This window comes from Puma concolor, chromosome A1 (assembly GCF_028749965.1).
Source record: "Puma concolor isolate L17-30 chromosome A1, mPumCon1.1.hap2, whole genome shotgun sequence".
Classification (NCBI taxonomy): domain Eukaryota; kingdom Metazoa; phylum Chordata; class Mammalia; order Carnivora; family Felidae; genus Puma; species Puma concolor.
This window is the reverse complement of record NC_141667.1, coordinates 33,967,144-33,990,829: the sequence shown is the minus strand read 5'-3', so window position 1 is coordinate 33,990,829 and position 23,686 is coordinate 33,967,144. Positions and strand designations below refer to the sequence as shown.

The 23,686-nt window shown below is 40.8% G+C and overlaps 1 protein-coding gene across 2 annotated transcripts in view; it reads left to right on the top strand.

Annotated features, from left to right (window-relative positions):
* Nucleotides 1-217: 217 nt before the first annotated feature.
* The window catches only part of PLCXD3 (phosphatidylinositol specific phospholipase C X domain containing 3), a 166,199-nt gene continuing 142,730 nt past the window's right edge, over nucleotides 218-23,686 (top strand). The window contains exon 1 of one of the 2 annotated variants that reach the window (XM_086677933.1): nucleotides 218-891. In XM_086677933.1, coding sequence (XP_086534059.1) covers nucleotides 789-891 — 103 coding nt within the window. In that variant the 5' untranslated portion in view covers nucleotides 218-788. The remainder of the gene's footprint in view (nucleotides 892-23,686) is intronic. The other variant, XM_025924801.2, reaches the window with a different exon arrangement.

The following is a 23,686-nucleotide window of genomic DNA, read 5'->3' as shown; positions in this document are numbered from 1 at the left end:
GCTTTCCCATGGCGATAACAGATTTCTCATGATCCCAGAAACGAAGGGGTTGAAATGCTTCTTTACCTTGAAACGTCTGGAACAGGGTATCAGGAATTAAGTAGGAACCACCTGGAATTTACTGCTCTTTGCCTACAGCACAATTGCCAACCATTCCCCAAATGAGGCAAATGATGATTAAAGACCACCATTTTGTTATACGCAGGGCTGTGGGCTCCGGCTGAGGAGAGGCACAACCTGTTGTAGCTTATAAAAAAGGAAAGCTCTTTGGTAAGAATGGAAAGTCCTGAGAGCCAGTAGGCGAGTCTGCTCCCCAGGAGGCAATAGCATCCCAAGTCCACTAGGATTTTAGCTCCAACCACCGGACTGTCTTTCGTCCAGACTGGACCAGGAAGTCACATCAAAGGGCCGAGCAAGACCCTGGGCAAAGCAGCTGGGTGAACCAAGTTACAAAGAAGCCAAGGAAAGCTGCAGAATGGCGAGAAAAGGCAGAGACGCATAGGAGGGATAAGACGGGAGGAGGGAGGCGAGGAGGGAGGGGAGAGAGCAGAAAGCCGAGCACGGACGTCAGGAACAAAAGCTCCGGCGGAGTCTGGCGGAGGCACTAGGGGAGCACGGGGTGTTTTGAATAATTATTAAAATTAGCATGTGTCTGCGCCATCCTGTGGGTGTGGCGCAGAGCGGAGTGTAAACTCTAGCGGGGCCGGAGCAAACACTGGATTAGCGGCAGCAGCCTGCCAGCCTGCCCGGGAGTGTGGGGACCAGCGCGCGGCACGCCGACCGGCACGATGGCCTCGTCTCAGGGGAAGAGCGAGCTGAAATTCGCCGACTGGATGGCAACTCTGCCGGACAGCATCCACAGCATCCCCCTCACCAATTTAGCCATCCCAGGTAGGCGCGCAGAGGCTGCCGACGGGGCGCTCCACCCGCCCCGCCCTGCATGATCTGCCACGAAGTGGTAACTTGCCACGCTGCCCGAGGGAGAGGAGCTCGTCCCCAGGGGTGGGTCTCCGGCCAGGCGAGCGCGCGCTGGGAGCCTCGGGCCTCCTGGCGTTTTGCAAACCTCTGGGGACCGTGGCGCGGCGAGTCAAGGTGACTGCTGTTGCACTGGGCTGTGAAAGCAGGCAGGCTGTGCGAGAGGACTGGGGCAGGGGGAAGCCTCGGCCCTAGGGTCCTCCTCGTGCCCCCTCCCACGGTTTTCCTCCCAGACTCGGGGTGGGGGGGGCGGGGGCGATTTCTGGGTCTGCGGGGTGACTGTGCGCGGGGAGCGCGAGCTGGCGTCCGAGGGCTCGGCTCCGGCTCCGGCTCGTGGACCTCCGACTCCATCCCTGTCACGGAGTCGAGCGGATTTGGCAGATTCTCGGTTAGAACCTACCCGAACCATTAATATTCGTCCCCAGTCTCCTTTAAAGAGACAAAGCGCTTCCCGAAGAGCGATGAAAGTTCGGGGACCCGCGGCGGCGTGACCACTGCCCTTGACGGGGAGCTGAAGGGAGCGAGGGGCTGAGGGGCGCCGCTTCCCGGTTTGCGTGGACCCGGCGGGCTTGGCCGCGTGGTCACCGTCTGGATTGCGTTCCGAGTGCTGTTAGCGTCGTATAGCGCCCGGGTCAGGAAAGCAAACCCTTGCGGACCGAGCGTCTGTGTTGCTTGGGACAGAAGCCCAGCAGGGAAACCTGCGTGAGCGGCGGCCGAGGGTGCGATGAACTGGCCAACCAAAGGGGAAAAAGCGGACAGTGCGAGCGTCCAGACAGCCTAGAAGGAAGTCCGGCAAAGCGAGGAAGAGACGCGAGGGACCCAGAGTCTTCAGCATGGCGCGCGCGGTTTTAGACCAGAGAACTAGGCAGCTTTCTGGGGCGGGAGCGCTCAGTAGCCCCTAGCTCAGGTGTGCAAGAGAGAGGGACATTTCAGGGCGGACTACTACGGTGAGAGCTGGGGCCACGGCCATACTTGGTTACCAATTTGACTTTTCACTTGGGCTGCGGGTGCAGATGTCTGATCCCTCCAGGACCCGGCTAAAGGACAATTTACCCAAAGGTAGTCCATCCCTAGCCCAGAGCTCAGCCTGGTTATCAAGTTCACCCTTCTGGTCTATCTCCTCTTGACCTGCCCCATCCAGCGCCCCCTCTCAGCCACTGGAGGAAGACATAATAAAGAGGAAAGGAGAAAAAACAAGAGAGAAGGGTTCTTTTGAAAAATCCCAACAGGCTCTATCTAGCCAGCAGCGCTGGAATTGATCAGTAACTCAAATCAGTGGTCGTTAGTCAAGTGGATGTTTGGCTCCTAGGACAGGCACAGGTTGCATTCTGAGGGCCAACCCCTGAAGGAAGGGTTTGTCTCCTTTTGCCCTTCTTCAAGAGGTTGCTTCCCGAGAGCCCAGGTACCTCCGAGGAAAAGAACAACCCAGCTTCTCCACCCTGCACTTACCCTGAGACCCGGGTGAGCCTCCAGATTGCTCTTTTGAAGGAGACGATAGAAAGTACACAACTTTGTTGGCAAAATTTCACTCTCACTTCCACAGGCGTTCCTATCTTTTCTTGCTTTTTATTTGGCTTGTAGACGGTTGCTTTCATATGATCTCACCTGAGCATTTCTGTACACATAGAAAGTAATAAAGGCAAGGACTCTGATGCCAGCCTTCTGATAGATGACTCACCAGATATGCAGGGGGTTTAAAAGCCTAAGTTCACATTGCTAGTTCTGAGGGATGGTATGATACTATGTCAGAATCTACATTACATTTCTCTAATTCTTCACCTTTCAAAGCCGTAGTATTTACACCAGATCATATAATCCTTCCCCAAACCTCATGAAGCACACTGGTTCTATTAACTCCATTTCATAGATGCAGCTCAGTGAAGGCAAATGATGTACCATCAGATAAATGATCTGGCCCCTAAAGTGGTCCTTGGGGAAAGTCTCCTAAGACTTTTAATAGGGAAACGCATTGGGATTTGTATCGGGATGACTCAGTGGCAAGAACTACTAACCAGGGTGAGGGGACAAGGAACGAGGCATTAGCAGGATACAGGGCAATTTTCCTTTTCTTCCCATGGGTCAAAGTGAAAACCTGAGGTCAGAGACTTTGATATTCTGCTTGTCTTCCAGTAGAGGCATTGGGGGTGAGACTGGGAGGCTTCACATGAGACCCATTTTGAATATGGTACTAGAGGGGCTGTGGCATTGGACACAGTGGGAATTTTCACTGCTTTCCCAGCCCTTCTTAATATTATACTCAAAGCGAATCCCCTGCAAAGCATCCCATTCTCACCCCCAATACTTCTGAGAAAAAAAAATGTTTTGCCAAACCCACACCCCTGAATTTCCCCAGGATTTTGTAAAGTAGGTTTGGTAGACCCATACATATAAATGTAGGTGTAAAAATGGGTTTGGTACTTTTCTGCATTGCTCAACTGTGAGAATTTTTGGAGGAAAAAAGACATTCAAACTTTGATACAGAAGACTAATTGGAGACTATTAAACACTAATGGAATAATTGCCTTAAAATCATGCTAATAGCTTCCTGGCTGCTACATGTTTACTTGGCCAGTTGCTGCAGCTTGAATTAAGTAATTATCTCCACCATTTAAAGCCACTCCTGATGCACCATACAAGTGTTTCTGTGGAAGGGAACGCCTGCTCGGTCATCCACTAAGTTCAGGTTTTCTTAGGTGAAGCAACCAGAGAGTGAAGAGCTGCTTGATAATGAGGCTACCCTCTTGGGGCAGCTGACCCAGATTATTCAGGGCTGGTGCAAAGAACAATATGCAGGTGCGCGATATTCCCCACCATGAGTGCAGTTCTGGCATCTCTAAACATTTCTCTCCTGTCTGCGTCTTTAATGCTTTCAGAACCAAATCGCTTACTGGCTGTTTTGCATTTAAATGGCGTCATGATTTGGTATTGACTGCCCTAAGGAATTAAGTTAGTATTAGTAGTTTTTGCTTCTAGTCTACTTTTCAAAAGAATGGTACTGTCAGAATACGTTGACAGTTACTCAGATTTTAGTCTCATTCGTCATTTCTTCCAGCCTCTGATGACACCAAACTAAATTTTCATTCATACATGTTTCTTTAAACAATATCCTGGCATTTTGGGTTATGAATGATACTTCCTCTCACTATGGGCAGGTGAGAGAGGATCGACAGAGATGCAAACAGAAAGAGAGACTATAAAATTCAGGTGAGAGCGAGTCTGATGAATTTCTGGCATCATTACAGTAGAGTTCTAACTCTATAATCATGGTGCCTCCAGAACCATGGTAAAGAGATCCATCATTGGAGCAAGCAAGCTGTTGCTTGATCTGGGTAAAGTGTTAGTGATCTGGGTCTATGATAGGTAGTCATTCTGTCCAAAATTTGAAACATCGGGAAGGGTTTTATTATTCCATGGGAGGGATCAGCTGTGCGTTTTCTGATATGTGATGAAAATCTTCTTCACATAATGCAGCAAACTGACCAAGTGACAATGAAAGATGGGCTAAAATATGTGGTATTGGAACTCAGAGAGGATGTATGTTTCCTTGGCGTTGGAGGAGTTCATGGAGAAGTGGAGACCTCAAGATGGACCCCACAATCAGAGGCTCCTTACCCCACCCCTATCCTTGGAATGTATTTTCCACACCTGGAGCCCTTTTCAAGGATGCTGCCTTAAGAGAGTAAGTTGTTATTGAGACCATCTGGCAGTACACGTGACTGAATCTGGGTAAGGCCTCTAAGATTCTGGTGGGTGGGTGCAAAGATGTACTCTTCTTGAGGCCACTGAAGACAAGCCTTGTATGTAGGTTCTCTTGTTTTACTAAACTTGCCACCTACCAGGCTGGGGGGCCTGCTTCTTTCTTTGGTCTCTCCTGCCCTCTGTGTACACAGGTCAGGGTTAAAACCAACGCTTAAACTTTCGATAAGGAACACAGAAATACTTTGGAAATCAATAATCATGCTGTTGATTTTGTTCATTTCTTCCAGAAAATGCCAGTGGCAATGAAAAAGAGCAGTTTTACTTAGAGAAATTAGATGTTTATATGGTCCTGATTTCTGTGTTCTTGTGTCTGCTTTTATTAGTTTTTAATGTCTTTCCCTACAACGATCTCTTCTTGTTGCCAGTTATTTCTGGAGCCAGCTGTCTTTTTCCTTTTCCTTGTAACTTACTATTTCTGTTTTGATTGGGATGAGACCATCTACAGGACATATCTAGGATTGGGTCTAATTGTACAAATTTCTTTTAAAAAGCAAGTTTTTCCCCCTATAATTTTAGGATGGTGACACTGAGATTAATCCTGGAAAGCAAACAAAAGCAACAAAATTGTTTAGGATGAATATCTTTCTTGTGTTGCCTTTCCAATTCCCAGTTTTGTTTTTGATTTTGCTAAAAAGGAAAAATTAAATATCTGGAACATAATTTATTCTAGGACTTTTCTTGATGAGTTGAACTGAATCACCAACTTTTAATATAACGTGATCCTGATGCCATTTTACAAAATGCTTTCTCATGTACATACGTGTTTTCTACATGTTCTATCAGTAAACCTCCAAGGCTTTGCCACTCAAAGTTGGTCCAGGAAGCAGGGAAGGAATAGGGGAGCTTGTGGAAATGGAGCTCAGACTCCACCCCTCAGACCAGTTTAATTACAATGAGCATTTTATGTGATCCCGAGGTCTTGTTTTTTTTGTTTTTTGTTTTTTGTTTTTATGTTTATTTATTTTTGAGAGAGAGCGCGAGAGAGAGTGCACAGCGGGGGAGGAGCAGAGAGAGAGGGAGACACAGAATCTGAAGCAGGCTCCAGGCTCCAAGCTATCAGCACAGAGCCCTGTCGCGGAGCTCCAACCCACAAACTGTGAGATCATGACTTGAGCCGAAGTTGGACACTTAACCAACTGAGCCACCCAGGTGCTCCCCTCCCCAGGTCTTGTTATATACACATTTAAAGTTTGAAAAACACTGCTTTAGGGTAGCTTTAAAGAGATCCTTTATGTAAGTGGCAGAGCCAAATTTAAATATACATTTTTGAGTAAGCTCTTTCTATTGGACTATGCAGTCTATTTATGAGCGTTCCAATTTACAATCAGGCTTAGAGCCAGAATATGGGTATTTGACTCCAGGCTAATGGCCCAGGTTGGGAACATACTGATAAGCTGATATTATAGTTCCTCATGCACCTTGAACATAAATGTGACTTAATTGCTATCTAAGTGTTCAAATTAGGTCGCTGTGATAAATGTAAAACCTTTCCCCTCATTTCCTTAAAGTACTGCTATCAGCCATCAACAGCACTTAAAATCATCCTATCTGGTGATGCTTGTGGTCACTAATGACAATTTAGGAAACAACCCTGTGTTGGTTCGTTGTCCATTGGTGTCATTCTTCGTTATGTTACAGGCTCAGCTACTATTGTTGTATTTATAGGTTACAGATTCATTCAATTTATCTATAAGCTAGAACTTTTCAGTATTGCTCTTGAGTCATAGTGGTATCATGAATGCAAAATGTGTTAAATTATCAGCATCAGAAAGCCATCAAAACCATAGGTGAACAATAAATTGATGTTTTATTAAAAAGGAAATGATTGAGGGGTGCCTGGGTGGCACAGTCGGTTAAGTGTCTGACTCTTGATCTCCGCTCAGGTCACGATCTCACGGTTTTTGAGTTCGAGCTCCACATTGGGCTCTGTGCTGATGGTGTGAAGCCTGCTTGAGATTCTCTCTCTCCTTCTCTCTGCCCCTCCCAGTGTGTGCTCTCTCTCTCAAAATAAATAAATAAACTTAAAAAAAGGAAATGATTGATCTTGTTTATTTTGCAAACCATGCCTCATTTGTTTGAAGCATGGTTGACATGGAATAGATATATAAATATGGTTATAATTCACTTACTTGAATTTTAGTTATTGAACATAATCTGTGTTCTAAAACAGTTAAAATTTTAAAAAATCCCCAAATTGCTTCAATGAATAACACAATGTTTACAGGTTAAGGCTTACACACTTTACCCTTATGCAAATTTCTCATATCTTTACTTAGAGTTTATTTTCTCATATTTGATGCCAACCCTACCCAATCCAAATAGAGAGTGAATTACAAAGAAGAGGAATATGACTGCTGAGTGTCATATATCAGCAGTAACATAGGGAATATTCATGGGGGAAGACTAACAAAAGAAGACCCAGGGACACATAAGGTAGGGTTTCCTAAACCCTGCCACTCCCAAAGTAAAATCAGAATCATGGGGAAATTGTCTGTTTTGATACTTCCCAGACACCTCTTTAACGGACTTCCACATAGTTCTAGAAATCTCTGGTAAAATTCTTAAGTATGCTTTATAAGCTGATTTTGGGGGCTACCACATACATGGTATCCGCCATTTTTCTTCTTTCCTGTTTTGAGGACACTTTAAGGAGTTGTCACTTTTGCTGATTGGACATCTACAGGACTTGTGCTTCCACAATTTTTATACCCACAATACCACTGCTGCTGACAATCCCGCCATGGCCAGAGCTATGTCTGCAGAGACCCAATGTTGAGGATGTTAGTGTGTAAAAAAGGCCCTGGATTCCACTGTGGTCAGAGGCTCCCAGAACTGGTTTCCCTATTGTGGAAGCTGCTGATGCCAACTTCTGACCTGGTCTGCCATCACTGCTTGAGCTACGAATGCCAACATTGACAGAAACTTTTAATATTTTTGCCTAGTAGGGATGTCAGCAAAAGAGCTTTCTGAATTTATATTGATTCTTTTGTTGTTGCCCCTTACCCTAGAACTCAGGTATGAGTTTATAAAATAGAAGATAATATGTAGGATAGACTTTGTTCCTTACTGTGAATTATTCTCAATTTTAGCCCACTCTCCATGTGCATGTGTGTGTGTACACACATATAGTGGTTATCGACTTTAACTATTTTTCCAAGAAGCTTGTCTTTTCCCTCTGCCCTGTAAGTAGACCTCTGGTGGGTGCTACCTAATTAATCCTTCCTGTGGACGGGTCCAGAGTAGGAATGCAGCTGGGGTCTATATTGTTTTTGGTGAGCAGCCTGGAACAATGTAAATGGAGCCAAATAAACTGATATACCTAAAGTAATTGCTGACACTGCCGTTGTTTGAAAGCAGAATAGTAGAGTAATTGACGTACTCTGAGCCTTAAAGAAAAGTTTAAATCTCATGCATACATAGATATGTATACACACGTTTTATTGTTGATCAAAGGAGTCAGCTCTGTTAATATAGAAATTTTTACCTATTATGACTAATGAAGCTGCCTCTTACCTAAAAGCATTAGTTTGGGGAAACCGGAGAACATGTCATCTTGATGAGCACTCAAGGAACTTCTGGATACAATCATGGGACTTGATAGTTTCAAGAAGTTTATATATTCTCTTATTTCTCCTTCTCTGGGTGGGGTTAGGATCCATCTTAGAAGATTGGGAGCCAGAAAAATGCCTAAATCACATATTCCAGAAGGCAGGAAAAAGTGAGAGAGAAATTTACCATGGTTCACATGGAATTCTGCTGCCGGAAGCTTTCGACAGAGCCATATGTTTTTATTATGCTCTATTAAGAGAGGAAGATGGGTCAGGAAGAGGGGCAGGAGGAGATGGTTAAACATTCTTGAGAAGCAGCCAGGATTAGTCACCTCCGGAGGCCAGGTACTGAAGCAGATGGCACATTGATTTGTTAGATGTGCTCTTGTTATGTTCCTATCTTTCATCACAGACCCTGGGAATGGACAGCTCTGTTACCACTCTATCTTAAATGCCAGCCAATACTATGTTTCACATAGAATTCTTCCTGTGAATTAATTTTTAGGAAGCAGCTATGTTTATCCTTAGTCAACATTATAAATGATAGTTGTGTTCCTTGATCTACTTGGAGAATTTACTTCATGAAGAAAAGTGGACTAAGATGAATGGATAATTTTAGTTGCCTGCTAGGCTTTCCTGGAGGTCCCCTCTGGCTTCTTGGGTGGCGAAGAGGAAGATGTGCTTGAAGGTGTCCTAATGGACAAATGGGAACTTATCTCAATGCATGTCTCAGGCCACATTGCACTATGGAAGGAGGAGGGGCAAGGGGAGGAAGAGGAGGAGAAGGAAGTCCAGGGCTGCCTTTTGTAGAGTTAGCTCTGAACATACTCCTGCCATGTCTTGCCCTGAGCTTTTCTCCCAGGAAAGGGTAGGGGAGAGGCGGTGTTTGGGGGTTGGGGTGGGTGGTCAGGGGGATGTGAAGATACTGACTTGAAAGTTGCTAGAAGGGATGGCTACAGAACTGTTTTGTTTAGACTTAATCACACCCTCAGGTCCTTATTTCTCCTTGTATCTGTTCAAATTCCTTGGGTCCAGCATTAGAGTCCCAGTCTTGAAAATGTCCTTAATTCTCTTATCTCACTCTTTCTATCTGCTTACCTGGAAAAGCTTCAACTTCATTAACCTCTATTTTTTTTTAAACTTATTTAAATCCCAGAAAACTTCAGTGGCTAAACATTACTGGTGGAAAAATTACATAGCCTGGATGCCTCAACTCACTAGAAATTTCTGACCGTATATCTTATTGTATATCCCCAGTAAATTAGTTTCCCTGTTCTCTAAGATGATAATTTCATATTTCTTCTTGCTCCTCAAATCAACTTGCTCCTTCCCACCTCACTCTAAACTTAGGACCTCATCTTATGTTTTACACACACACACACACACACACACACACACACACACACACACACGCGCGCGCGCGCGCACACACACACACAATATACGTACGGAGAAGAACTTCCTCAGTTTCCCATCATTAACCCAGCAACCTACCTGCACTGGTTTCTACACATTCTGCTTTTTCTTTATGTAAGAGAAAGCCCTGGATATGTTCCTCCCTAAGTCCATCTTCTCTACTTGTGGTCTGGATCACATCCACTTAAATCTCCTCAGAGTTATTCCCAAATTCATCCCCTCTCTCTCCTGTGTCATTATTTTTCTCTACCTCTACTGGATCACTCCAGTCAGTATACAAACATATGTTATTATTGCCCCTCTTAAAAAAAAAGTCCTCTGGCTCCATACCAGCCTCTCTCTCCACTGTAGTATTTCTCTCTGATATTTGTAAAAACAACTCCTCTGTCTTGAAGTTTCTTCCTTTTCTCTCTTTATTCCATGCTAATCTCATTATTTCCCTACCACTGGCACTAAAATTGTTTTTATCACGTTTGTCAGTGATCTGTATTTTGCCAAAGCTAATGGTTAATTCTGTATCATCTTATTTGATCTTTCAAAATCATTTGAGGTGTTTGACCCCCACATCCTTTCTTAGACATGTTCTTCCTTTGGCTTCTTATGGCACTTAAAAAAAATTGTGGTAAAAACACATAGCATGAGATTCACCCTGTTTTTAAGTGTATAGTATTATTAGCTATAAATATAGTGGTGTGTAGTATATCTCTAGAACTTTTCCATTTGCATGACTGAAGTTTTATATCCATCAAATAACAACTCCCCATTTCCTCCCTCCACCACCCCTGGCAACCACCATTCTACTTTTGCTTTGATGGGTTTGACTACTTGATGCCATTTGAATGTAGTATCGCTCTTCCGTATCTGGCTTATTTCACTTACCATAATGTCCTCAGGTTTCATTCAACATATGACAGTATTTCCTTCATTTTTATGGTTGAGTAATATTCCATTGTATGTATATTCTACATTATATTTATCTGTTCATCCATTGATGGACAGTAGGGTTGTTTCTACATCTTGGCTGTTGTGAATAATGGTACAAGGAACATGGGAATGCTAGTATCTCTTTAATATCCTTATTTCAGTTTTTTTTTGATAAATACCCAAATATGGAATTGCTGGGTCTTATAGTAGTTCTGCTTTTATTTTTTTTGAGGATCTGCCATATTGTTTTCCATAGCACCTGTATCATTTTACAGTCCCATCAGTAGTAAACAAGGGTTCCAATTCTCCACATTTTCACCAACATTTATTTTCTGTTGTTGTCTTTGATAATGACCTTCCTATCAGGTATGAAGTGATATCTCATTGCAGTTTTGATTTTAATTTCCGTGATGATTCCTGATGTTGAACATCTTTTCATATACCTGTTGGCTATTTTTATGTCTTTTTTTGGAGAACTGTCTATTCAAGTCTTTTGCCATTTTTAAAGCTATTTGGTATTTTGCTATTTGGTTGTAGGGGTTAATTATATATTTTAGAAATTAATCCCTTATTGATATATTGTTTGAAAATATTTTCTCCCATTTCAGAGGTAGCCTTTTCACTCTATTAATTGCTCAATTACTTTCTTGCATGTGGAAGTTTTTTTATTTTTATTTTTTATTTAAAAAATTTTTTTAATATGAAATTTATTGTCAAATTGGTTTCCATACAACACCTGGTGCTCATCCCAACAGGTGCCCTCCTCAATGCCCATCACCCACTTTCCCCTCTCCCCCAACCCCCCATCAACCCTCAGTTTATTTTCAGTGTTTAAGAGTCTCTTTTGGTTTGCCTCCTTCCCTCTCTGTAACTTTTTTTCCCCCATCTCCTCCCTGCTGGCCTTCTGTTGAGTTTCTCAGGATCCACATAAGAGTGAAAACATATGGTATCTGTCTTTCTCTGCCTGACTTATTTCACTTAGCATAACACTCTCCAGTTCCATCCACATTGCTACAAATGGCCATATTTCATTCTTTCTCATTGCCAAGTAGTATTCCATTGTATATATAAACCACATCTTCTTTATCCATTCGTCAGTTGATGGACATTTAGGCTCTTTCCATAATTTGGCTATTGTTGAGAGTGCATTGGGGTACAAGTGCCCCTATGAATCAGCACTCCTGTATCCCTTGGGTAAATTCCTAGCAGTGCTATTGCTGGGTCATAGGGTAGATCTATTTTTAATTTTTTGAGGAACCTCCACACTGTTTTCCAGAGTGGCTGCACCAGTTTGCATTCCCACCAACAGGGCAAGAGGGTTCGCGTTTCTCCACATCCTCGCCAGCATCTATAGTCTCCTGATTTGTTCATTTTAGCCACCCTGACTGGTGTGAGGTGGTATCTGAGTGTGGTTTTGATTTGTATTTCCCTGATGAGGAGTGACATTGAGCATCTTTTCATGTGCCTGTTGGCCATCTGGATGTCTTCTGTTTTTTTTTTTTTTTTAATTTAATTTTTTATTTTTAAAAATTTACATCCAAATTAGTTAGCATATAGTGCAACAATGATTTCAGGAGTAGATTCCTTAGTGTCCCTTACCCATTTAGCCCATCCCCCCTTCCACAACCCCTCCAGTAACTCTCAGTTTGTTTTCCATATTTATGAGTCTCTTCTGTTTTGTCCCCCTCCCTGTTATGTTATTTTTGCTTCCCTTCCCTTGTGTTCATCTGTTCTGTGTCTTAAAGTCCTCATATGAGTGAAGTCATGATTTTTGTCTTTCTCTGACTGACTAATTTCACCTAGCATCATACCCTCCAGTTCCATCCATGTAGTTGCAAATGGCAAGATTTCATTCTTTTTGATTGCTGAGTAATTCTCCATTGTATATATATACCACATCTTCTTTATCCATTCATTCATTGATGGCCATTTGGGCTCTTTTCATACTTTGGCTATGTTGATAGTGCTTCTATAAACATTGGGGTGCATGTGTCCCTTCAAAACAGCACACCTGTATCCCTTGGATAGATACCTAGTAGTGCAATTGCTGGGTCATAGGGTAGTTCTATATTTAGTTTTTTGAGGAACCTCCATACTGTTTTCCAGAGTGGCTGCACCAGCTTGCATTGCCACCAACAATGCAAAAGAGATCCTCTTTCTCTCCATCCTCGCCAACATCTGTTGTTGCCTGAGTTGTTAATGTTAGCCATTCTGACAGGTGTAAGGTCGTATCTCATTGTGGTTTTGATTTGTATTTCCCTGATGATGAATGACGTTAAGCTTTTTTCATGTGTCACTTTTTCATGTTTCACTTTTTTTCATGTGTTGGTTGGCCATCTGGATGTCTACTTTGAACTGTCTATTCATGTCTTTTGCCCATTTCTTCACTGGATTATTTGTTTTTTGGGTATTGAGTTTGATCAGTTCTTTATAGATTTTGAGTACTAACCCTTTATCTGATATGTCATTTGCAAATTATCTTCTCCTATTCTGTCAGTTGCCTTTTAGTTTTGCTGATGATTTCCTTTGCTGTGCAGAAGATTTTTATTTTGATGAGGTCCCAGTAGTTCATTTTTGCTTTTGTTTCCCTTGCCTCTGGAGGTGTGTTGAGTAAGAAATTGCTGTGGCTGAGGTCAGAGATGTTTTTTCCTGCTTTCTCCTCTAGGGTTTTGATGGTTTCCTGTCTCACATTCAGGTCCTTCATCCATTTTAAGTTTATTTTTGTGAATAGTGTAAGAAAGTGGTCTAGTTTCATTCTTCTGCATGTTGCTATCCAGATCTCCCAGCACCATTTGTTAAAAAGACTGTCTTTTTTCCATTGGACATTCTTTCCTGCTTTCTCAAAGATTAGTTGGCCATACTTTTGCGGGTCCAATTCTGGAGTCTCTATTCTATTCCATTGGTCTATGTGTCTGTTTTTGTGCCAGTACCATGCTGGCTTGATGATTACAGCTTTGTAATATAGCTTCAAGTCTGGGATTGTGATACCTCCTGCTTTGGTCTTCTTCTTCAAAATTACTTTGGCTATTCGGAGCCTTTTGTGGTTCCATATGAATTTTAGGATTGCTTGTTCTAGCTTCTAGAAGAATGCTGGTGCAATTTTGATTGGGATTGCATTGAATGTGTAGATTGCTTTGGGTAGTATTGACATTTTAGCAGTATTTATTCTTCCAATCCATGAGCACGGAATGTTTTTCCATTTCTTTTTTTTTTTTTTTTAATTTTTTAACGTTTATTTATTTTTGAGACCGAGAGAGACAGAGCATGAACAGGGGAGGGTCAGAGAGCGGGGGAGACACAGAATCCAAAACAGGCTCCAGGCTCCGAGCTGTCAGCACAGAACCCGACACGGGGCTCGAACTCACGGACCGTGAGATCATGACCTGAGCTAAAGTCAGACGCTCAACCGACTGAGCCACCCAGGTGCCCCTGTTTTTCCATTTCTTTGTATCTTTTTCAATTTCCTTCATAAGCTTTCTATAGTTTTCAGCATACAGAAAACTTTTACATCTTTGGTTAGTTTTATTTGTAGGTATTTTATGATTCTTGGTGCAGTTGTGAATGGGATCAGTTTCTTTATTTGTCTTTCTGTTGCTTCATTATTAGTGTATAAGAATGCCACTGATTTTTGTACATTGATTTTGTATCCTGCGACTTTGCTGAATTCATGTATCAGTTCTAGCAGACTTTTGGTGGAGTCTATCAGGTTTTCCATGTATAGTATCATGTCATGTGCAAAAAGTGAAAACTTGACTTCATCTTTGCCAATTATGATGTCTTTGATTTCCTTTTGTTGTCTGATTGCTGATGCTAGAACTTCCAACACTATGTTAAACAACAGCGGTGAGAGTGGACATCCCTGTCGTGTTCCTGATCTCAGGGGAAAGCTCTCAGTTTTTCCCCATTGAAGATGATGTTAGCTGTGGGCTTTTCATAAATGGCTTTTATGATGTTTAAGTATGTTCCTTCTATCCCGACTTTCTCGTGGGTTTTAATTAAGAAAGGATGCTGAATTTTGTCAGATGCTTTTTCTGCATCGATTGACAGGATCATATGGTTCTTATCTTTTCTTTTATTAATGTGATGTATCACATTGATTTGTGAATATTGAACCAGCCCTGCAGCTCAGGAATGAATCCCACTTGATCATGGTGAATAATTCTTTTTATATGCTGTTGAATTCGATTTGCTAGTATCTCGTTGAGAATTTTTGCATCCATATTCATCAGGGATATTGGCCTGTAGTTCTCTTTTTTTGCTCTGTCTCTGTTTGGTTTGGGAATCAAAGTAATGCTGGCTTCATAGAATGAATCTGGAAGTTTTCCTTCCCTTTCTATTTTTTGGAACAGCTTGAGAAGTATAGGTATTATCTCTGCTTTAAATGTCTGGTAGAATTCCCCAGGGAAGCCATCCAGTCCTGGACTCTTATTGGTTGGGAGATTTTTGATAACTGATTCAATGTCTTTGCTGGTTATGTGTCTGTTCAAATTTTCTATTTCCTCCTGATTGAGTTTTGGAAGTGTGTGGGTGCTTAAGAATTTGTCATTTCTTTCAGGTTGTCCAGTTTGTTGGCGTATAGTTTTTCATAGTATTCCCTGATCATTGCTTGTATTTCTGAGGGATTGGTTGTAATAATTCCATTTTCATTCATGATTTTATCTATTTTGTTCCTCTCCCTTTTTTTTTTTTTTGAGAAGAAGTCTTACAAGAGGTTTATCAATTTTGTTTATTTTAAAAAAAAACAACTCTTGGTTTCATTGATCTGCTCTACAGTTTTTTTAGATTCTATATTGTTTATTTCTGCTCTGATATTTATTATTTCTCTTCTTCTGCTGGGTTTGGAGCGTCTTTGCTGTTCTGCTTCTATTTCCTTTAGGTGTGCTGTTAGATTTTGTATTTGGGATTTTTCTTGTTTCTTGAGATAGGCCTGGATTGTAATGTATTTTCCTCTCAGGACTGCCTTCACTGCATCCCAAAGTGTTTGGATTCTTGTATTTTCATTTTCATTTGTTTCCATATATTTTTAAATTTCTTCTCTAATTGCCTGGTTGACTCATTCATTCTTTAGTATGATGTTCTTTAACCTCCATGCTTTTGAAGGTTTTCCAGACCTTTTCCTGTGGTTGATTTCAAGTTTCATAGCACTGTGGTCTGAAAGCATGCATGGTATGATATCAATTCTTTTATACTTATTAAGGGCTGTTTTGTGACCTGGTATGTGATCTATGTGCATGTGAGAAGAAAGTATATTCTATTGCTTTGGGATGCAGAGTTCTAAATATATCTGTCAAGTCCATCTGATCCAAGATATCATTCAGGGCCCTTGTTTCTTTATTTATTCTCTGTCTAGATGTTCTATCCATTGTTGTAAGTGGAGTATTAAAGTCTCCTGCATTTACCACATTCTTATCAATAAGTTTGCTTATATTTGTGATTAATTGTTTTATATATTTGGGGGCTGATGAATTCGGTGCAGAGACATTTATAATTGTTAGCTCTTCCTGGTGGATAGACCTTGTAATTATTATATAATGCCCTTCTTCATCTCTTGTTACAGCCTTAATTTAAAGTCCAGTTTGTCTGATATAAGTATGGATACTCCAGCTTTCTTTTGACTTCCAGGAGCATGACAGATAGTTCTCCATCTCCTCACTTTCAATCTGAAGGTGTCCTCAGGTCTAAAATGAGTCTCTTATGGACAGCAAATAGGTGGGTCTTGTTTTTTAATCCACTCTGATACCTTATGTCTTTTGGTTGGAGCATTGAGTCCATTTACACTCAGTGTTATTATTGAAAGATATGGGTTTAGAGTCATTGTGGTATCTGTAGGTTTCATGCTTGTAGTGGTGTCTCTGGTACTTTGTGGTCCTTGCAACATTTCACTCAGAGTCCCCCTTAGGATCTCTTATAGGGCTGGTTTAGTGGTGACGAATTCCTTCAGTTTTTGTTTGTTTGGGAAAACCTTTATCTCCTTCTATTCTGAATGACGGACTTGCTGGATAAAGGATTCTTGGCTGCATATTTTTTCTGTTCATCACATTGAAGATTTCCTGCTGTTCCTTTCTGGCCTGCCAAGTTTCAGTAGATAGGTCTGCTACTACCCTTATGTGTCTACCTTTGTATGTTAGGGCCCGTTTATCCCTAGCTGCTTTCAGAATTCTCTCTTTATTCTTGTATTTTGCCAGTTTTACTATGATATGTAGTGCAGAAGATCGATTCAAGTTATGTCTGAAGGGACTTCTCTGTGCCTCTTGGATTTCAATGCCTATTTCCTTCCCCAGATCAGGGAAGTTCTCAGCTATGATTTGTTCAAGTACACCTTCAGCCCCTTTCTCTCTCTCTTCTGGAATTCTTATGAAACGGATATTGTTCTGTTTGATTGCATCACTTAGTTCTCTAATTCTCCCCTCGTACTCCTGGATTTTTTTATCTCTCTTTTTCTCAGCTTCCTCTTTTTCCATAATTTTATCTGCTAATTCACCTATTCTCTCCTCTGCCTCTTCAGTCCATGCTGTGGCCGCCTCCATTTTATTTTGCACCTCATTTATAGCATTTTTTAATTCATCATGACTATTTTTTAGTCGCTTGATCTCTGTAGCAATAGATTCTCTGCTGTCCTCTATGCTTTTTTCAAGCCCAGCGATTAATTTTTTCAAGCCCAGCAGTGACTATTATTCTAAATTCTTGTTCCGTTATATTGCTTAAATCAGTTTTGATGAATTCTTTCGCTGTTGCTACTTCCTGGAATTTCTTTTGAGGAGAATTCTTCCGTTTCATCATTTTCGCTAGTTTTCTGTCCCTTATGTGTTTTAAAAGCTTGTTGTGTGCTCTGCACCTGTGAGCACTGCTATATTAAAGGAGGGTCATACACTGTCCAGGGCCTGGCGCTTCAGGAGGTTTTTTTCTGGAGATTGTTACTTGCTCTCTGTTGTTGTGACTTTGGTTATTTTATTACCCTACTCGTAGCAATATTATGGACCCTCCACCAGGTGTGCTTTGATTTGTTCCTTGGAGTAGCCCTGTGAAGGAAAACAGACGAACAGGAGAAAAAAACATGCAAACGCACAATTAAGTAACACAAACAAACAAACAAAAACAAAAACCTAAAGACTAAAAACAAAAAACCTCAAAACACCGACTACAAGTAAAGGAGAGGGTGGAGGTGGAGCTAATGGAAGAGCACATACAAGGAGAGAAATAACAGGAACGGGGCGGGGGCGGGGGTGGGGAAGAAAAAATAAACATTGATTAGGCAGAGAGACTAAAAGGCTTAATCCAGAAAGATAGAAAGGAAAATAAAGATGGAGGTGGGGAAAATGGAATGAAGATAAAGTTACCCAGGTGGAGAAACTATATGGCTTGATTATTCCAGAGAGAGAGAGAAAGTGTAAAGAAGGAAGTGTAGAACATGTATCAAGACACTGGATTAAATATGTTTGTTTAGACAGGCCAATAACCAGAGTAACCAGCCTAAGGGGAGGGAAGAGATAAGGAGGAGAAATGGGGGCAGGGGGAGAATATATTTCTATATCCAGAATTGACCTAGAGTTAATCCAGGCAATGCTGCATCACTTGTAGGTAGTAGCTGTCTTCAGGGTCTCTGCCCCTCCGGTGGATATGCAGTTACCCAGTGCAAGGGGGCGTGGTTTGGCGTAATCTGAACCTACCTCCACTATGGGCCCTGGGAGTGATCCCTGAGGCCTCGCCTTGGTGGTGGTGGGGCAGGAGGGAGGTGGATGGTGATTCCCCAGTCTCTTCTCCATGGAGCTGGACCCGGTGGAGTCAGTTTGAGTCGTCCTCACTGTGCCGCTGGCGGAGATTGGGTGGTCCTTCTCTCTCTGCCAACTCCTTTGACTCTGCGCTTGGCTAGGATTCAAAGTCCCACTCCATGAGCTCTGGCCCTGGGGAGGTGCCTCTTAGTGCTGCAATATGTGGTCCCAGCTGGCTTTGTCTGCCACTGCACTTCAGGGAGGTCTGACTTCTCCTACTGCAGACTGAGCCGCTGCCCTCGCCTCTACCAGCCCCCAGGGGGGTGGACACAGGCAGGCTTTATCCTTCCCACAGCATTCCAGGGAAACAGTGGCCTTATCCTCCTGCAGAGTGCACCCTCAGCCCAGCCACTGTGCCTGGGGGTGGCAGATGCAGGCAGGTTCTGTGCTATCACGCAGCCCTCCAGGGAGGGAACTGCTTTCTCCAGCTGTGGACTCAGCCTCTGACCTATCCCGCACCCAGGCCTGACTCCCCTCCTCCCCAGGTGCACCAACAGGGAGCCGGCTAGATCCCTCTCAGTCTCAGTCCGAGGTCTTTCTCCTGTCCAGATATGGTCCTGCACTTCCCTAGCTGCTCTTTCTCTTCTTTTTGTCTCTCCTCAGAAGGGGGTCCCTCCCCTCCATGCCCACATGGCCTTTTTTTTATCTCTGCCTGTTCGCAGTTACCCACCTATCTTTTTTTCCAGCTTTCCCATTTTATTCCTAGAAGATTCAGTCTCTTTTCCTCCCAGGCTCTGGTGTTCAAAGTCCTTTGGCTTCTACACTTTTTTGTTTGAGAGACGCTGGAATTATGGATTCCCCCTACTTCTCCACCATGTTGGCCTCCACATGTGGAAGTTTTTTAGTTTGTAATCCCACTTTTCTATTCTTCTGTTGTCTGTTCTCTTGGTGTCCTATGCAAGAAATAATTGCCAAGACAAATGTCCAGAAGGGTTTTCCTCATGTTTTCTTCTAAGAGCTTTACTGCTTCAGGTCTTATATTTAAGTGTTTAATTCACTTTGAGTTAATTTTTGTGTATGGTGTAAGATAAGGGTCCAATAAATTTTATTCTTTAGAATGTAGATATCCAGTTTTCCCAACACATTTATTGAAGAGCTGATATGTCATTGTATATTTTTGGCAACCTTGTCAAAGATCAGTTGACTGTATGTATATGTGTTGGTTTAGTTTTGGGCTCTCCATTTTGTTCTATTGATCTATGTGTCTGTCCTTTTGTTAGTACCATACTGTTTTGCTTACTATAGTTTTGTAATATGTTTTGAAACGCAAAGTATAAGTCTTCCAGCTTTGTTCTTTTTTTTTTCAAGATTATTTTGGCTATTTGGGTTTTTTGTGGTTTCTTATGAATTTTAGGACTGTTTCTTCTATTTCTGTACAAAAAGGTCATTGGGATTTTGATGGAGATTGCATTGAATCTGTAGATAAATTTGGGTAGTCTGGGCATGATAACAGTATTGTCTTCCATCAATGAATAGGGGCTGTCTTTCCATTTATGTGAATCTGTTTATGTCAATCTGTTTCACAAATGTTTTACAGTTTTCTGGGTACAAATATTTTATCTCCTTGGTTAAGTTTATTACTAAATATTTTATTGTTTTTAATGCAGTTATATGGGATTATTAATTTCCTTTTTGGATTGTTTATATTTATTTTTTAAGTTTATTTATTTTGAGAGAGAGAGGGAGAGTGAGAGAGAGAATGAGCAGGAAAGGGGCAGAGAGAGGAGGGAAAGAATCCCAAGCAAGCTCCTCACTCAGCACAGAGCCTGACTCAGGGTTTGATCTCACAAACAGTGAGATCATGACCTGGACCAAAATCAAGAGTCAGACACTTGATCGACTGAACCACCCAGGCACCCCAGGATTTTTTTTTTTTTTTGGCATATAGAAAGGAGACTGATTTTTGTATATTGATTTTTGTATCCTGCAACTTTACTAAATGCATTTATTCCAACTGTTTGTGTGTGTGTGTGTGTGTGTGTGTGTGTGTGTGTGTAATCTTTAGGATTTTCTACATATTTGATCATATTATCTGCCAGCCAAAATCATTTTAATTCTTTCTTTCCTATTTGAATATCTTATTTTTCTTGTAGAATTGCTCTGGCCAAGTCCAGTACTGTGTTGAATAGAAATGTTAAGAGTGGGCATACTTGCTTTGTTCCTAAGAGCTTTTAGCTTTGAGTGTAATATTATCACAGACATTTCATATATGACCTTTTTGATGTTAGGGTCATTTCTTTCTACTCCTAGTCTGTTTAGTTTTTTTTTTTTTAATATGAAAGGGTGTTGAATTTTTGTCAAGTGCTTTTTCTGCATCTGTTAAGATGATCATGTACTTTTAATCTTTTATTATGTTAATGTGGTGCATCATATTGATTTTTTTTAACATTGAACTATCCTTGCACTCTTGTGTTAAATCCCACTAGGTTATGGTGTATGAATTTGGTTTGCTACTATTTTGTTGAAGAGTTTAGCGTCTTTAAATCATCAGGGATATTGGCCTGTAGTTTTAGTATCTTGTAGTGTTTTTATCTGGCTTTGGTAGCAGAGTAATGCTGGTTTCACAAATGAGTTTGGAAGTGCTACTTTTTAATTTTTTGGAGGAGTTTAAGAAGGATTAGTGTTAATTCTTTAAATGTTGGGTAGAATTCAACAGTGAAGCAATCTGATTTCCAGCTTTTCTTTGTTTAGGGATTTTTGATTACTCGTTTAATCTCTTATTAGTTATAGATTTGTTCAGATTTTGTTTCTTCATGATTCAGTCTTGATCAGTTGTGTGTTTCCAGGAATTTATGCGTTTATTCTCGGTTATACAGTTTGGCATATAATTGCTCATATTAGTCTTTTTTGAACTGTTTTATTTCTGTGGCCTCAATTGAAATATAATACATATATATAAAGAATATATTGTTTTTATGCATTTGAGAATTTCTCATTGTATTGATTTCTAGTTTTATTCCATTGTGGACAGAAAAAGACACTTGGTATGATGTCTAATGGTACTAATGGTACTAATCTTTTGAAATCCTTGAGACCTGTTTTGTGACCTAACATATGATCTGTCCTGGAGAATGTTCCATGTGTGCTTGATAAGAATGTGTATTCTGCTATAGTTGGATAGAATATTTTGTGTATGTCTGCTCAGCACATTTGGTCCATAGTGTTCAAGTTCTCTGTTTCCTTGTTGATCTTCTGTCTAGATGTTCAATCCATTCTCCAAAGTGGAATATTGAAATTTCCTATGTATTTCTCCTTTCAGTTTTGTAGTATTTGCTTTGTATATTTAGGTAATTTGTATATTTCCCTTGTGAATTGACCCCATCATCAAGTAGGTTTTATCTGTGGGATGCAAAGATGTTTTAACATATACAAATCAATAAATGTGATATCCCACATTAATAGAATCAAGAATAAAAATCATCTGATCATCTCAGTAGATGCAGATAAGCTTTAACAAAACTCAATGCCATTTCATGATAAATTCTCCCAACAAATGGGGTATGCAAGGAACATGCTTCATAAAATAAAGATCATATATGACAAAGCCATAGCTAACTTCATACTCAATGATGAAAGCTAAAAGCTTTTTCTCTAAAATCAGAAACAAGATAAGGGTGCCCCACCAATTATTCCTATTCAACCAAGTATAGAAGTGCTACCCATAGCAATTAGGCAATAAAAAGAAATGAAAGGCATACAAATTAGAAAGGAAGAAGTAAAATTGTCTGTTTGCAGATGACATGATCTTATATGTAGAAAACCCTAAGAACTCAGCCAAAAACCTGTTAGAACTAATAAACAAAGTCAATAAAATTTCTGCTTAGAAAATCAACTTACAAAAATCGGTTGTCTTTCTATACACTAACAACAAAATTTCTGAAAGAAATTAAGAAACAATTACACTTACAATAGTACGAAAAAAAAAACCCCAATAAAATACCAAGGAATAAATCTAACCAAGGAGATGAAAGATTTGTCCATTGAAAACTATAAGACATTAATGAAAGAAATTAAAAAAGATTAATGGAAAGATCTCCCATCTTCATGGATCATAATACTGTTAAAATGTCCATACCACCCAAAGCCATGTAGATATAGATTCAGTGAAACCCCTATCAAAATTCCAATGGCATTTTTCACAGAAATAGAAAAAAACTATCCTAAGATTCATATGGATCCACAAAAGACCCTGAATAGTCAAAGTAATCTTGAGAAAGAACAAAACTGAGGCTTCACAATTCCTGAATGAAAACTATACCACAAAGCTATAGTGATCAAAGCAGTATGGTACTGACATAAAAACAGGCACATTGACCAATGGAATAGAATCAATAGTCCAGAAATTGATCCATTCATATATGATCAACTAATATTTGGCAAGACAGCCAAGAATAATCAATGGGGAAAGGATAGTCTTTTCAATAAATGATGTTGGGAAAATTGCTATTTGCATGAAAAGAATGAAATTGGACCTCTATCTTAACTATACACAATAACTAGCTCAAAATGGACTAAAGACTGAAACTGTAACACTCTTAGAAGAAAACACATGGCAAAAGTTTCTTAGCATTGGTCTTGGCAATGACTTCTTTGGATATGACACCATATGTATAAGAAATAAAAGCAAAAACCTGAACCAAAGAGGTAAAATATCTGCATACTGAAAACTACAGAAAGCTTATGAAAGAAATTGAAGAAGATGCAAAGAAATAGAAAAAAATTCCATGCTCATGGGTTGGAAGAACAAATATTGCTAAAATGTCAATACTACCCAAAGCAATTTACACATTCCATGCAGTCCCAATCAAAATTGCACCAGCATTCTTCTCAGAGCTAGAAAAAACTATCCTAAAATTTGTATGGAACTGGAAAAAAACCAGAATAGCCAAAGTAATGTTGAAAAAGAAATCCAAAGCTGGAGGCATCACAATTCTGGACTTCAAGCTGTATTATAAAGCTGTAATCATCAAGACAGTATGATGCTGGCATAAAAACAGACACATAGATCAATGAAACAGAATAGAGAACCCAGAAATGGACCTACAAATGTATGGCCAACTAATCTTTGACAAAGCAGGGAAGAATACCCAATGGAAAAAAGACAGTCTCTTCAGCAAATGGTGTGGGGAAAACTGGACAGCGACATGTGGAAGAATGAACCTGGACCACTTTCTTACACCATACACAAAAATAAACTCAAAATGGATGAAAGACCTAAATGTGAGACAAGAAACCATCAAAATCCTAGAGGAGAAAACAGGCAACAACCTCTTTGACCTTGGCTGCAGCAACTTC